At 37.9% G+C, this 16,266-nt stretch overlaps 1 protein-coding gene across 5 annotated transcripts in view; it reads right to left on the reverse strand.

Annotated features, from left to right (window-relative positions):
• Positions 1 to 223: 223 nt before the first annotated feature.
• The window catches only part of LOC113433806 (neuropeptide Y receptor type 2-like), a 62,098-nt gene continuing 46,055 nt past the window's right edge, over positions 224 to 16,266 (reverse strand). For 4 of the 5 annotated variants that reach the window (XM_087924292.1, XM_087924290.1, XM_026696591.2 and 1 more), the window contains one exon: positions 224 to 1,544. In XM_087924292.1, the coding sequence (XP_087780418.1) occupies positions 326 to 1,486 (1,161 nt within the window). In that variant the 5' untranslated portion in view covers positions 1,487 to 1,544 and the 3' untranslated portion in view covers positions 224 to 325. Of the gene's footprint in view, positions 1,545 to 10,367; positions 10,470 to 16,266 lie in introns of those variants that run through there. The other variant, XM_087924293.1, reaches the window with a different exon arrangement.

Here is a 16,266-nt window from a genome sequence, read left to right on the forward strand (position 1 = left end):
GCCTAAAGCAGTGAAATAATCCAGTCTGCTATTTCTCCTGTCCTTCAAAAAACAGTAAAACTAAATTCTCATAAATTAAAGCATGCTGGAATGACATGATTTCTGCTTCACACAACAAATTGGAGGCAAGGATTGTTTAACTTGGGAAAGCAGAATGGATGGTACACAAGGCTTAAGAGACCAATAGATAAGGTGCTTTCATCTAACTATGACAATGACAGCATTTTGGCAATTCAATAAATTTTTATTTTTAGGGGGGGAAACAACAGTTTTAGGTGGCCCACATTGAGATTCAGGCCCTATGTGGAGATAAAGCTGCTGTGTACTAAAGCGGTGTTGGTAGCTGTCCATCACCAGTTGAGTGCTTGATGCTCCCATTCAAGGTAGTAGCCTTGAAAGTAAAGGACCTCCCCCGAATTGAACCCTCTGCATAGAGCCTCTCTGGTTTTTTCTGACAACGGAAGAACATAAGGAATCCATTGCGGTAGTTCTTATTCATCCAGCCATAGAGCAAGGGGTTTGCAAAAGTGGAACACATGGCTATGACATGAAATACCGTATAAAGAAGTTTATAATCATGGAGGGCAAGTGCCATATCTAGGTCTGCGGCAAGCTGGAAAGCATGGAACGGTAGCCAAGACACAGCGAACACCACAACGACCATGAAAAGCATCTTTGTGGTCTTTTTCCTGCGAGAGTGAGTGTCATTTCTAGCAGAAGGACTGATGTGGCTTTTCAGTTTGAACCATATCCTGATGTAGGCATAACAGATGATAAAAAGAGGGAAGACATATTGCAGGATGAGCATGGATAAGCTGTATATAGTGGCATCTCTGTTGTCCGAAGGCCATTTCTCCGAGCAGACAGCTATTCTGAGTTCGATGGATGGAATTTCTTCATATCTGTATTCTCGAAAGATAGCCAGTGGACTAGCTAGGAGAGCAGCAACCAGCCATGTAATCGCTATGATGGTGAAGCTGATCTTCTTTGATATTCTACTGTCTAGATGAAAAACAATACATCTGTACCTATCGAGGGCAATCACGGTTAAGGTGAGAATAGATACATGAACACTTAAAGCTTGAGCAGAGGACACCAAGTGACAAAGGACAGCCCCAAATTTCCACTCATCCAATAGAGTGTAAGCCAATGTAAAGGGCAAGCAAGTATCCACCATTAAGTCAGCCAGAGCTAAGTTAGCTATGAAAAAGTTGGTTACAGTCCTCATGGTTTTGTATCTCACTATCATGTAGATGACCAAGGAGTTGCCAATGAATCCCAGCAGAATGATGAGAGAATAAGCCATTATCAGTATGATTTGGACCCCCAGGATCTTGGTGCTGTCCATCATAACTTCACTGGATGCGTATGGAAACCCTTGACTGGGGGTGACAACACTGTCTGCATGCCAGCGAGGCAGTGATTTCTTCTCTAAGATACGTTCTTCCAACATGACGGTGCTATTGACTTGATCAAGCAACCCCATGCCTATTTTTTGTATTTATATAGGCCCTGGGTTGACAGTATTATGCTTGTATGTTTGTCTGCAGAAAAAGAAACAAATATAAGATTGAAAAAGATGATATTTAAAGACTTTAGTTTATCATCAAGTATGTACAATATTTCAAATTAAGCTCTAAATTTCTGCAATCCTTGTGCACATTAAAATGATTAATATTTGGTTTTCATGCATGGTTAAATGAAATACCTGCAAGAAAAAAAATAGCCTCTGTAGATCCCACTATATCTGCATGATAAAATTAAAGCCAAGCAAAGAGCAAAAAAGTTTGACCCTGATTAAATTCACATTATTTTTCACAAAAGATGCTTTTTCTCTTTGCAATTCTATTTATCTAAAATGGAATGGGTTAAAAAAAATAATCCTTCCAAATGTCATGCTAATATCATCATACAAACCAGATCACCAGTTTGGCTATTAGCAATTGCTTGTGATTGGTCTACAATCTGCCTTTGTGCTCTCTCGTGACCTTGCCTCTGCTTGTCAGAGTAATTCTATTTGCATGAAGAATGGCAAGGAAAGTCAAAATATAAATTAGCAATGAACTAGAAATACAATAAACTCTGCAACTGTTTTGTTCATCAGTATATTTAAGGCTTCAGTTCTGTGCCCATATAATTGGATACAAGGATGGGATTGAGTGAGCAACATCCTCCACTAAAGACTAACTGGACAACATTTTAGCAGTTTTTGATCCAAGGGATATTAAGCAACAATAGGAACCATTTTTTAATAGTCTTCATAATACTTCCAGCAAGCCATTTTGCATAGGCTAACATAGATATTTAGGAGCTGTTGCTGTTGGAGAACAACCATCCCAGTTGGGAAATGGCCTCAAGAGAGGAATCAACCTGGACTTGCTATGTAAATAAAAGATTAGATATGACCCTCCTTAAATGCCTTAGAGTAGGAGTCCCCAACCCCCAGTCCATAGACCAGCACTGGTCCATGGCATGCTAGAAACCAGGCTGCGTAAATAAGTGAAGCCCCATCCACAGGATGCAGGGAGCACATGAAACCAACCCCCTCTGGTTCATGGAACAATATCTCTCCACGGAACTGGTCCCTGGTGCCCAAAAAGTTGGGGGCCTTAGAGCCTTATGTGGTTGTTGCCAGATGGTCCACAGGTTGTAATGTGGAGCCCAGAATTCCCAGCATGGTAGTAAAACAAAAATATTTTTTTTATTTGGAAAGGTTTGGCAAGTTAAAGGTAAGGTGCTGTAAGACCCACAAATGATCACTTTACTCTATAAATAAGCAAACTATTTTTTGGCTTAGTCAGTTGTATTGTCCCAGTCTATATTAGGGAAATTTTTAAAGATAACTCTGCATGAATGTTACTGTTTTTCCTGCCATCTGCTAAGTCCTATGAGCTCACCATAAGGGACAAGAAATCAGAGATGGAATTGTTCTGCTCAAATAAGCATACATAAGAGCAGTCTTAAGTGAAGACTGGCCATACTATGAGACTGAATGAAGCAATTGCTTAAGGCAGTCAATGTTGGGAAAGATGAATGGTGCCTCCCAATGGCTCCTGTTGGTCTTCTAGGAGGTTCTGTTGGATAAAAGATTGTACAGTGTGTACACTCCCTGAGTCCCTAAATAGATATAGCAAAATAGATTATTCAGTTGATAGTCCAGATGACTTTTGTATATGGAGTGAGAGAAACCGGCATGTTTATACCTTGGGTAAAAGACAATGAATGTCTTAAGCCATTCCCCGAGAAAGATAAAATATTCACTATAAGAGAGATGATAAATATAAGAGCCCTTATGTCTCCTTGTTGTGACTTCTGGAATCCTTACTACACACTGTATGATTTACTCAATCCTTTTCAAGGTTCTTAAGGCAAAATAACAAAACTGACTCATCCATGCTTGTCAGTGTGTCACAGCTGGGCTTCATATATGTATGTAGCAGAAGAAATATAGATTATAAATTTATGCCTTAAACCTTTAAGAATATTTTGCCAAAGCCATAGGGGGGGAAATCAGAATCACAGCCTTTTAGTCAGTTTGATCATTATGCCCCCTTCACTGATTTGTTTCTTCATTTCCAGCCCTGGATCACAAATAGTTTAGACACATGTGATTAATCTCTTGGATCTATGAAGGTTTTCTTCTTGGTTTGAAAGCAAGCATGCCCAATTATTTTGCAGAACAAAGTTCATAACCCCTCTTGGGAGCTCCAACAGAAATTTGGACAGCTTGGTTGGAAACCTCTGTTGCTTGAGATGTTTGGCGATGAGTGGGAAGAAGGGCCTGGTTAGATTGGTCTCAGCTACTTCCTCCCCTTCTCGGTTGTGTGCTAGTGTGCATGCATGTAAATATTTTACCAGCTCTTTGAGGCTGACACCTTGGAATTAAATTAAAACAATGAGCTTGGCAGCAGGCTCACTGAAATTAATCTGTCTGTATGATACTCCAGATAGAATACTTGTTGCTTTATCTTCTTCACTGCTGTTCCAAACATTTGTTATGTTTCATGTCTCCCTTAAGCCGTAGATGTCATGTTGACCCAGGATTTTCTTTATGAGTTTCTAGAACTGTATAGAATTGGTGAGATGTAAGATGGACATAGTTTAGCCTAAGTTTTCAGATGCTACCACATTGTTTGTGCAATTTATCTTCAAAGTTACACAATTAGGATTATCATTATCATGTTTGATTCTTGGTATGACTGATGTTTCTTGCTGTTTTTTCTCCCTTTTTCCCCCTGTGCTGGAATCTATAGCCTAAATCATAAAACAAGGTGAATAAAGGGTGGTAATTGAACTCCCTTCCTGCTTTTTCCATGTTGTGCATGAAGCAGTTACATATACAAATCAAATTATAGTAGCAACAGCAGATCAGATCAGTTGATCATACTGAACTTTTATACTTTTATTTTCAATACTCTTACTTCTTCCAACTCAAGTTAAACAATAGATTTGAAAATAATAACAAGCTTCATTTTAGCAATAATAGGTCTGAATAAACTCTGTTTACTTCTGCCAGTAGTTATTTAATCCCAATTTGCATTTTCATTGAGAATTCAAGAAGGAAAAATATTGCAGTTCCAAATTAAAATAATCCTTGGCCAGCTACATTGACACAGATGAGAAGTTCCATTTAGGTTTGAACTGGCATAAATATTCATGTAAGCTGCATGTTCAAATATCAGTTCACACAAAATATCAAACATATTGTATAGTTTCTTTTGTGCAAGCCCACGAGAGCATTTTCTTTTAAAATTGTCATTTTATACCCAGTTTCTCTCATTTCTTTTAAATGGATTCAAATTAGTAAGGGCTATCCGGCAGGTTGTTTGATAAACTGTTATCTAAATATTTTACTCCACCCCAAATAACTTCTGGCCAATGGCACAATGTCTAAAAAGCAGCCCAACAGCCACTTATATAGCATAGAGGGATTTTAAAAATAGTCTAATTAATTAATTAATTAACAATGCCAATAATTATTGCAATGCTATTTCAGTCTGATCAAAGGCAATTGCAATGCTTTGGATTGTTCAGAGTCATATCATTAAGTTCTATCTAACCAAGAGCAATGTCATATTTCTGAAATGTTCATAGCCAGTCCCCACTTTCTGCTGGGTTACACAACGCCACCTCTAGCATTCATTTTGTTTTGTAAGAATGAAGCAATGGCAATGCAGATTCACTGTCTGAGCCAGACAGAAATATTTATTGCAGTGTCTTGACCAAGTCCAATAGTCATTAAATCCCTAAGAGACTATTACTTTTTTTAACCTGATAAACAATTGGAGAGTTTTTCATGTATCTGTCCCATTCCCCCCACCCCCGCAATTAGAATAATAATTAAGCAGTATTGCTCCAGACAGTTAAGATAAAGTTGAATGAGTGGTAGACAAAATGCAAGACTTGGGCTGAGAATTATGTGAAATCAAATTGCTGCTGAGTTATAATTTGAACATGGGACAAGTTCTTGGGGTACACAAGCAAGCATGCTTTCAGCCTTCCCCCCCACTCCACAAGTCTTAAATTAACACCAGAAAAAAAAGCCCGTGTCTTGCTTATTTCAACTGGCATTAAACATAATGTGTTTATTATTTTTGCTCTGCATCTTGAGTCTCTGTGATTTGTGTTTAATCAGAGCTAGATCCTGGTTTGTGCCAAAGGAATGGTCACCCCTTAAGTATCAGAAGGATTATAAATATATCCATCCAGGGTAATACAAGAGGAGGGGTTGAATGTCCAAAATTTTGCAGATTGCATTTCCAGATGGGGAGATTATAATTATTCTATTCTGCATTATTTACCCAATCAGTTACTTATTCAGATAAGCTTGTTTTGATTGTATATTAGGTAAAATCACGAAATCTGGGCTGCACAAATTTGAATGACCAGTCAATGGCAGCAAATCATTGGGAGTTTTGCAATTCAAACCTGTTAGGCCTAATAGTAGGGAGAATTGGCGTTGTTGGTTTTTTTAAATAAAGCTGTAAATAATTTGTATAAATGGAATATTGCTATCAGTTTTAAAGGCCATTTTCACACAACAGTGTAGTTGTTAGGCCCCAAAGACATAAAGAGAAAGTCTCTGGGTATAGTTAGGATTGGATCTTTTTCTTTCCTTCCAATTCCAATCAGATGAAAACAGCATATATATGAGCTGGAAAACGTTGAGTGACTGTTTCCTGATAAGCTGTCTTACAGAATTAAATTGTTTGGCTTCAGTGTATTCTGTATATCTTCAAAATAATTTAACTCAATTTCCAGGTTACAAGTGCTGTGTAAATACAATTTAAGCTTGTCTTCTGACAAATTGATGTTTTTTTATTGATCATGCCCATTAGGAATTGTGACTTTGCTGTGTGCTGTCAAATTTCCAAATGCACTCCCACATTTGGAAAAAAAAAAAACACTTTTCTATCCCTATCCAGAAAGGTCCTTCCAGAAAGGTCCTTTGAGTTATCCCATCTTATGATATTTAATTGAAACCTACACTTTTCTTTCTGCTTCCTGCATGGAGACAAAATTACAAGTGAAAATTTAATGTCAAATAAGGTTAGGTAAATATGACACATCAGCTCCAGCCCTGATACAGATGATCAACTAATAAGAACAAAAATGGAAACTTTTTCAAGAAAAAAGATGAAACATAGAAAGAAGTTGAAGAAGTAAGACAAATGGAAAAGGCATTAGCTTAAAAAAATAAACAATGACTGCTCATTTGATTGAGATGATATTCCTGAGAATTCTTAAAGAGTTCAGATGTGAAACCCTTCTTCTAACTCAATTTTGCAACATCACAACAAATTAATCTCATTACTACAGGAAGGGAAAGCTGGCAGATTTGTACCAGAGAAAGCAAAGACAGAAGTGATAGGCTTGTTTGTCCCCGATAAGTGTGGAGAAAATATTATTAAGCATATTAAAGAGAAGAACATTCAGTGAGATTTCTGTAAAAGACATTTCTATCCCACCAACCTTTCATTTGTTTTTTTCATGGTTCAACCAACAGGTAGTTAGAACAATCATTTCAAAATTTTTGCTTGTTTCTTTCTACCTTTCCCTAACCTCCTTTTGGATCTAGTCTATGCGGGAACTAAAAAGAACATAAAGATCCCAGCCAGTGCCCAGAGATTACCAACAGAGACCGCCACCGGCCCCACAATCAGAAAGACTGCTGAATTAACATTGAAATTACTTCCTGCTCCCTCTTCAACTCCACCAAAATGGCTTTTAATCTGAGGAAAAATTTTTCTAGTCCCTGTCATTTCATGGATGTTTGCTCATGAATCAAGAATGTAAATTGACTGAATGTTTGAACAAATTTCAAATGTGTTTAAAATCAGTATTTAATGTTTTAACATCAGGAATGGGCACTTCAGACTCCTTTTTTTGGATCTATAAAGTCATCCCAGTTTGCTGTGGTCACGGATTACCCAATGATTTTAATGTGAATTGAAATAAATAAGATGTGTGCATTATGCCTGGTTTTAATGAGATGATATGTGGAACAAAAGAAGGAAGGGTTGGGCCTAAAGAGTTATTCAGAGGAATATTTACTGCTGTGATTCCCTGAAAAGGCAGGCAGTATCCAATTGCTATCCAGATATTTGCAGCCCAGATTTAATACACCTGGATTCAGAGAGATCATTCCATCCTCTTTTGCACAGATTTTGAGTGTATGGGTCAGATTCTTCAGCCTTCCAAATTAATCCATGGTCTGCTGGTAGGAAACTGCAATAGAAGAGAATAAATGTGGCTCTCAGTTGAACTGTGGAGTCCTTGGTGCTCTCTGGGCTTGGTTGTTTGATTGTAGATGTTTCATTACTTGTTGGGTAATAAAATAGCTGCAAGCAAGCAACCAAGCTCACTAAGGAGTCCACAATAGGGAATTATTCTAGCAGCAAAGGGCAGCCAATGCACACAAGGAAAGGAAGATGGCTGAGTGGTGATTTTGTTTGCTGAGGAAAGCTAATATAGTATAAAGAGTCATCAATGCTTTCCTGGACTGTTGACTTGAAGGGAAAAGTAGGCTAAGACTACCCTTCCCAGGAAACAAAAAATGGGCTGACAGAAATGGTCTTGTTCCTTGGTTACATGAATTGAATATCCATTCACCAGTCCATATCATTCATTTGACCCTCGTATACCTGTACATATGATCTGTACCATGGAGGAAGTAGGTATGAAGGTAAATGGGCATATACCTTCTTCAGAAAATTATATAGATTTAATTAATGAGGAGAGAGAATAAGACCATTGTACCAATTATCTCCTCCTATTTCATTTCCTTTTATCCTTGGTGTGTCCTTTATGTGTCGGGGACAGTGGATAGCATAACTCTTTTGTGTATAAAGTTGCAGAAGACTATGATAGTGTTTCTCTTCACATGAGGAGAACAGGAAGAATGCAATGGAAAGAATAGTTCTACTACAATCATTTCTACTCTTCTTATATAGGCCCAAGATACCTTTTCAATATCCCAGGAAAGCTAGATTCTCATGGTCATCTGAACAGACACATCCAGAGGCGCGCTGGACAATAACCTAGCTACCAATATTTCAGCCAAGGACATAGTTAGTCATAGTCTAGTGTGCCATATAAACTCAGAAAATAAACCATGATTCAGTTAACCATGAATAAGCATCTTATGCAAACACAACCACAGAGTTAAAACTTGGCTTTTGCCTCTCTTCCAGATGTCATCCAGATGCCATTTCTCTGCTTTGTAGAAGAGGGAAGACAAGAAACAGAGCATCTATTTAGTCAGGAGCATGGAGATGGAGGGAAGAACGTGTCAAGATGGCAACTGCAGTGGATGACTGAAGCCGTATTTTATATGCATTTGGTCTTCTGTTTTCTTTGAAACATTTCCACTCTAACCACTCACATTATGAAAATCAGTAATGGCCTTTCAGTACTACAGGTATTACTATAAGAGTGCCTCATTAGAAGCATCACCTGAGTATTTGCGTTCCCTTTTGTCCAAACTCCTCTCTGCAATAACAGTCTCTAAAGTGACTTCAAGGAAGAGGAAAGGTGAAAACAAGGCTCTTCCGCATGTTTTTTTTTCTTCACGATGAACATGATGGATGACTTTAAAATCTATTTTACTAAAGAGAAATATTCTTGAGAACATATAATCTGCAATCTAACTCTGATTTCTTTCTTTCTTTTTAATGAAAATTTTATTTGGGTTTTCATGAAAAAAACATAATACAAATAAAACATCTTTTTTTGAAAATAGCATGGTCCCGGGTTATCACTTCTTCATACAGACACAAACTCAATTTCATGCTCATTTTTGTGTTCTATTCCATATCTTATTACTGTTTTACATTTTCTACATAGTTTTTCCCCTCTTTTAATTTTCTCAACTTTATTTTGATGATCTCATCTCAATTCAAATCATTATACTTATACTTTTGTCTGTTCTGTTTCAATTTCATGTTATCTTTTCCCATTAAACAAATTTTCCCCTGTAGTTACTAATTGGAGTATGACACCTTTATATCTTTTAATTTTATCCATTCAACTCTTATTTAAACTTAATGTATAACTTTAAGATTATAACATTCAATATAATACATAACTTCCAATCGAATTCTGCTTGGTACATTCTTAAAATACACACTATATTCTTAAAAAAAGATTTTATATATATATGTGTGTGTGTGTGTGTGTGTGTGTGTGTGTAAATAAAGCACTCATTCCATTCCAATTCAATTCTATCATTAAAATTCATTAAAATCTTAACATCTTTAACATTTCTTTTCAATTAAATATCATACTTCCTTGGGAACACTTATAAACTTTCCATAATTAATTCTTTTTTTCCCCATATTTCCCTTGACTTATATTTCATAAATCATTAATAATTAAAATGTTCCCAACCTTTCCTAATTTAATTCTCTCATTCACTTTATTTCATTTATTTATTAACAAACATTCCACTAGATTACAATAAATACTTTATCCATCATTTTATCATATTTTCTAAAATTATTTCTATTTGTAATATAACAATACTATCTCATGTACCTTTGCAGAATCCCTTTTACAATTAAGTTTTCACCAATTATCTCTAAACAGACTTATACTTTCAATTCTTATACCTTTTCCCTGTTTCTCTATATCTTGTTTCTGTCCTTTATAACTTCTTTTCCTTTCCTTCTTCCCCCTCTTCTTCCCCCTCCTCTTTTTACCCCTTGTCTCTCTACTTCTAATTCTCTCTTCTGTAATCCCCTCTTCTGTTGCTTTCTAATATAATACTTATTTTTCAAACTATTCTTCTTTTTTTGGTTGTTTTTTCAAATCTTAAACTTTTCATTCTCTTTCCCCCCTTTCCTTTTTTTCCCCCCACATAAAATTACTTGATCATTAAAGATGGCTCCTTCCTTGTCCCAGTCTTCTTGTTCTGCAAGCGTTTTTTGTTGTTTCTCATAGTTCCAGATCTCCATTTCTAAGAGTTGTAATAAGAAGCCAAAAGAATCTCTCCCTTCTTGTGCATCTTCTTTATACTTTTTTTTTTCAATTTCTTGCTTAAGTCTCTTAGCTGTCAGTATAGGGAAGGGAAGAAAAACAAACCAAATCCTTTCCCTTTCCTCTCTCCTTCGCTGCTTCAAAATCTTCTTTGGGAACATTTTTTTTTATTGTTTAAATTCCAGGGTACCTTACGTTGTTGCTTTTGCAGTTTAACCCGGTCAACCAAAACTTTCTCTTCTTATCTTCCTCCTGCACATTCTTTTCTGGTCAAGTTCTTCTTTGAGGTGGCCATTTCTGACCACCACTGCAACCGCCTTTGGGAAAGGGAGTAATGGCCAGCTGAGGAGGAGAGATGTGGCTCTCCTCAACCCTGCTGGCAGTCTCCCCGCTCTTCACCACCTCTACGGGGTGGCTTAGCCCCGAAACCAGGCAGCTCGGGGCGCTCCAGCAGTGAGCATGGATTGAAACTGCGCACAATCGTGGTTTCGGTCTGTCAGCGAAGGGACTCTCCTAACTCTGATTTCATAATCAAATCAATATGTTCATATTTCACCAGATCTGTATTCTGAGGATAGCAAATTATTAAACTGATGTGGGATTTTTTTTTGTTACAATTTTCTGAGGGATTGGCCTCCAGGTATATAATGACATAAATGAAAGCCTCAAAACATGCGTTTTCACTGTCTCTTGATTGACCTGAATTTTCATTTTATGTATGACATCAATATGGATTCCATATTTTACCTCATAACAGTGTTGATGGTGTTTAGGCTGACATGTCAGAACCTGGGGACATGATTTGTTGTTCAGTCTGCTCAGCACTGCAATTGTACATTCATATGTCTACATTGCTCCTTTGCCTCCTTACCACTTTTTCTGTCCATTTTGCAATCTTAGAACCAAAAGAAGACTTTAGTAGCTAAGGAGTTGAGCTGAGGCTGACACAGTTCTATTTTATAGGACAAAAAAAAAAAAACCCTCCCCCAAAATGGAAACCAAAAATTATGTTCAAATAATGAGTGAAAGATAATTGCCTAATGCATATTTGTTTTCTGCAACTGTCATTCATCATGGTTGCAGTTAATTAAGCTGCAGTTTAAAAAAATCCCTGAAAGAATAGTTCTGTATTTAATGCTCTGTCTTGTGTAGATTAGATCAATACTCATCAGCGTTCAAGTGGCTTTTAAACTCTTTTGACTTTCTAAATTTGTCCAAAGCTTGACAGTATATACATGACCCTTTATATCAAAAATCCGGTGGGATATTAGTAAGTCACATGTTTCACTAAAGACTTGAATGCTTCCTTTTTTAGACATATTTATAAATCACCTTATCATTGCAAAATATCACTAACAGAATGGAGACACATCGTTCTTTCCTTTTCCTGGAGATCTGCTTAGGCATAGTGCAACAATAACATTTGGAAATTAAATGCTGCTTAAGTGGGGAATAACCTTGACAGGAACACTGAAGCAGTTTGGTGGGGAGGATGGAACTATTGGTCCCACAGAAGTTTCTTAAAAATTAAATTCTGCCTGGACAAGATAGCTTTTGCCTGTAGCAATTTTTGATAATGAGATACTGTGTCTTCTGGCTCTTGGGGGCTATGCTCACACACACACACACACACACACACACACACACACACACACATGTTCTTGAAGTCTTCTCCTGATAGGATGTAACTACTGGTAGCTAGGCTTTGTTTATCCCTATTGTATATTTTTCTGTAAATAAATGTGCTCTCTGCTACTCCTGGAAACTTGTTTCTCTAACTTGTGGTCACATTAATTTTCAGGAGCACTCACAGACATTCACCCCACACTTCCATCTTTAACAGAATTACAGGCTTCAACAGTTGAAATAAAGATGTAAAGAAGTTCCACAAAGAAGAAAGGATGCCTCCTGGAACAGCTAAAGGAAACAATAAGTAAGTTTTGGAAATGGAATGAGGAGAGCTACATGGAGTGCAGGAAGGAGCAAAATTCTCCCTCTCAAGATGAACATGATCCTGAAGTCTCAAGAAACTACCGGTGTATTGGGCAAGGAGAGATATCCAGAGAAAAACAAGATAGGGACAAAAATGCTACAAATGACAGAGTAGCTGCGATGATTTGCTTGGCTGTGAGTGATCCACTTTAAGGAATGTAGACACATGGAAAATTGTCTCAGACTTAGGGCTGATCTGCCTGAGCAGTTTTCCCCAGGTGAGTAAGGGTGATGGCCATTGTCAAGGGAAGGAATGAATATCATGCATCCAGAATACTGAAAAGGCAAACAGGAACTTAGATCCTCAAATACAAAGCCCTAAAGCATTGTTTAGTTTGATTGGGTGGGGGGGGGGGGAACTATGTAGTGTTAGATTTTGAAAGGTCACATGGCGAGAATCTGATTGCATGGCAGAAGGAAAAACTGAGCCACCAAAGCTCAGATTCTTCAAGAGTTTCAAGAAAGAGATTTCACTGCAGGGGCTGTTTACATTACAAAGAGCAAGCAAGCAAAAAAAAAAAAAAACACACATGGAAGGACACTGAAAAAGGTGCCAGCCACAGAAAAAGACAGAGAAAAAGGTACAGAAGGAGAGATAGACCACTATACTCAAGGACCACTATACTCAAGAAAAGGACTAATTGAACCAAAATATGTCCTTTCAGAAGGGGCATATTTTGACACATAACCTTTGGATTGGTGCATGAGCTGGTGTGACACCCTCCCCCTCCCCCCTACTCCCCTCCCTCCCTCCCTCTCTCTCATGCACACATACACATTGTATACTGATAAAGGCTGAAATGATATACAGAGGCAGAAAAAGTGGTAATGATTCAAAGGAAAGGCCAAGTTGAAAAAAAGGTACAAAGATAATAGCAATTCTGAAAGGCTGATAATGACAAAATTACCAGTCACCATCTGGTTCAGATCCGATAATCAAGAAACGGTTTCTGATATCAGCTTGAAGTACAGATTACAAAGAAAATTGGGTACTCATAGTTTCATCACCTAACTCAGGCTTGTTCCCACTTATTGGGCTGCTTCTCCATTACACCTTGTATCCACCCTTGTGGTTTCACAGAGAAAGAATGTCAACCTGCCTTGGGAAGCAGGAAGAGAGTAATTATCCATTAGGAAGAGACTTTCAATCCTGAGAAAGAGGAAAGCATAACAAAGAAACTCAAAATAACACTCTCCCCTTTGGTTTTGTTTGAGGTACTATCCCGCAACAATACAGAGAGTTTCTGTTAAGTCGGTAGATCGGTCCCAGAAAGAGATGCGAGAACAGTGATTTTCAAGCTCTTTTTATTGTGTGTACAAATCGACTTGTCTGGCTTCGGATCGGCGGCGGCTTATATAGATCTTGCTTTCAGCGCCGCAGCCAATGACAGCGTTTCGAATCTCCCGCGATCGGTTAAGCCAATCGTGGTCAATTCGTAACGGGCCAATCATTGCTGTTCACTCAGCCAATCCGAGCGCTGTGCGTTCTAACCAATCAGAATTCAGTATTACAAGAATGCTAATACAGAACAGTTTTTGGATGATATTAAATAATAAAAGATCAGTTTTGATTCTTCCTCTTAATATTTTCAGGTTTTGGCTTCCCTGAGCTTCATGTTCTGGATTGTTAAAAGCCTTCTGATGGGCAGAGGGAAGAGAAATGGATTCTGAGAAGTGGCAGCAATGCATTCAAGATCTGGTGCCCTCTCCTGCATGCTTAATAGGCCTATAACTTGGAGTGTCCCATAAATTGCCTCTGCTTCCTGAATTTCAAGTTGTCCTTCTAAGACTAGATAAACCTCTCCCTATTTTGGCAGCAGGCCTCCCCTTAAAAGATCTTTAAATAAAATGCTGCACCCCTCACAGCTCCATTGTCAGTGCAGAAGACACACCACCAATCTGCTATCCACTCAAACACAAAACATAAGCACCTTGCTCCTCATGTACCAAAAAACTTGATTCCTGTCTAATTCTATTTCAATGGTTATTACTTTCTTCCTGAAGTCAGTTTAGTATAGTGGTTAAGCAGGGGTGGGATTCTACCAGTTCTGTCCACTTCTGTAGAATTGGTTGCTCTGAAAAGTAGCAAACAGAGAGCATACATAGAACCGGTTCTATGTCTGCTGCTGTTTTGGCCTACCCACCTGCCCGGGCTCTTACCTGACCTTTATTTCCTGCATTTTCAACCACAGCTGCTTTGTGCGACACAGCTGCGGTTGAAAAAGCAGGAAAAAGTGTTTTTCAACCACTGCACACCCACACTCAGTGCTGCTCAGCTGTCCAGGCAGCTAGATGACGATGATATACACATGTGCATAGCGCGCGTCAGGTGTTCATGCACGTGAAGCACATGTGAGCGCAGAATGTAAAATCACTGAATCGGTAGTTACACCGGTCGGATCCCACCCCCGTGGTTAAGGCATCAGGTGGAATCCAGGAGACTGGGAGTTCTAATCCCATTTTAAGCACGCAACTAGCAGGTAATGTTTGGTAAGTAACTCTTTCTCAACCCTAGGAAGGAGTCCATGGCAAACCATTTTCCAAAAACCTTGCCAAGAAAACTGCAAGAATTAGTTCAGGCAGTCACCAAAAATCAATAATAACTAAAAGGGACAAAAAAAAATTACTTCTGCAACTTCTACCGCACCTTTTATTCAATTTTCTTATTATTTCCTATTATTCCATCCTCAAAATAATATACAATACTCAAAGTTTCTACTTTGTTTCAATAATAACCCATCATGTTTTACAAAGACATGGAGAATAATGTGGGGTTTTTTTTAAAGAAAGAAATACATTTTTGAAATCTAAGAGTAAATCATTTTAGAGTCTGCATCCTATAAAACAGCACACATTGTATAGGCAAATGTCTAAAAGAAATGTAAGAAAGCCAATGATTATTAGGGTAAATTAAACCAAGGTGGGGAGGAATTAAATGTCTCTATTTCTGGAGTTATTTTCTCTCCATGTGATAAGATGGAGCAGGCAATCTTACAATAGCACCTTTAAGATGTCACTTTATCAAACTGAAACAAAAAATAAACAAAGGCTAACTAAGTGTCAAGAGGAATTCATCTGAACAGATGTATGCCATAATATTGCAATGTTGTTTTCTGCTTATATCCCATCCAGACAGCCCAATTCTATCCCAGATTAAGGGACTGCAGGGTTGTAAAGAGAACAAATATGTTATATTATTGATTAAGATTTCCTATAAATGTGCACATCTAGTGAGGAATACATCCATGTCAGCCTTACCAGTTAGACCAGACAGGAAACAAAACCAAATATATCAATCTCATTTTATTGTAAAAATATGTTAACCAAATCTTGCAAGTTTGAAATTAAAATTTTCCCACCGTCACAGTTATACCCAGAGAACTTAAGGAGGGTTGCTTCTGATCCTCTCGCTCTGCCCATAATGCAGCTGCTGGCTATGCTGTCTTTTGCCTGACTATTCCCTTGGCAGCAACCCTTTGCCACTGTCTCCCAAGGCCATTCCCCCATACCATTACAATCCAGAAGAACTCAGAGAGACTTATCTGCTTATCAACCACGGTAGAATTTCACTACAGATGGTCCTCATTTAGCAACCACAATTGGGATTGGCAACTTAATCAGCAACTCAATTGGGATCGGCAACTTAAGTGAAACAATCACTAAAAGAACCCTTTGCAGGTTAAAGCAAAAGAAAGCTGAAGTAAGATCGTAAGAATAATTATGATCTCACTTCAGCTTTCCTTTGCTCTACAGGCCTGCAAAGGTCATAAAGGTGAGGACTGGTTCTAAAGTTACTTT

The sequence above is a fragment of the Pseudonaja textilis genome, chromosome 2, assembly GCF_049901715.1.
Source record: "Pseudonaja textilis isolate UNSWEBS1 chromosome 2, rPseTex1.2, whole genome shotgun sequence".
Lineage (NCBI taxonomy): Eukaryota > Metazoa > Chordata > Lepidosauria > Squamata > Elapidae > Pseudonaja > Pseudonaja textilis.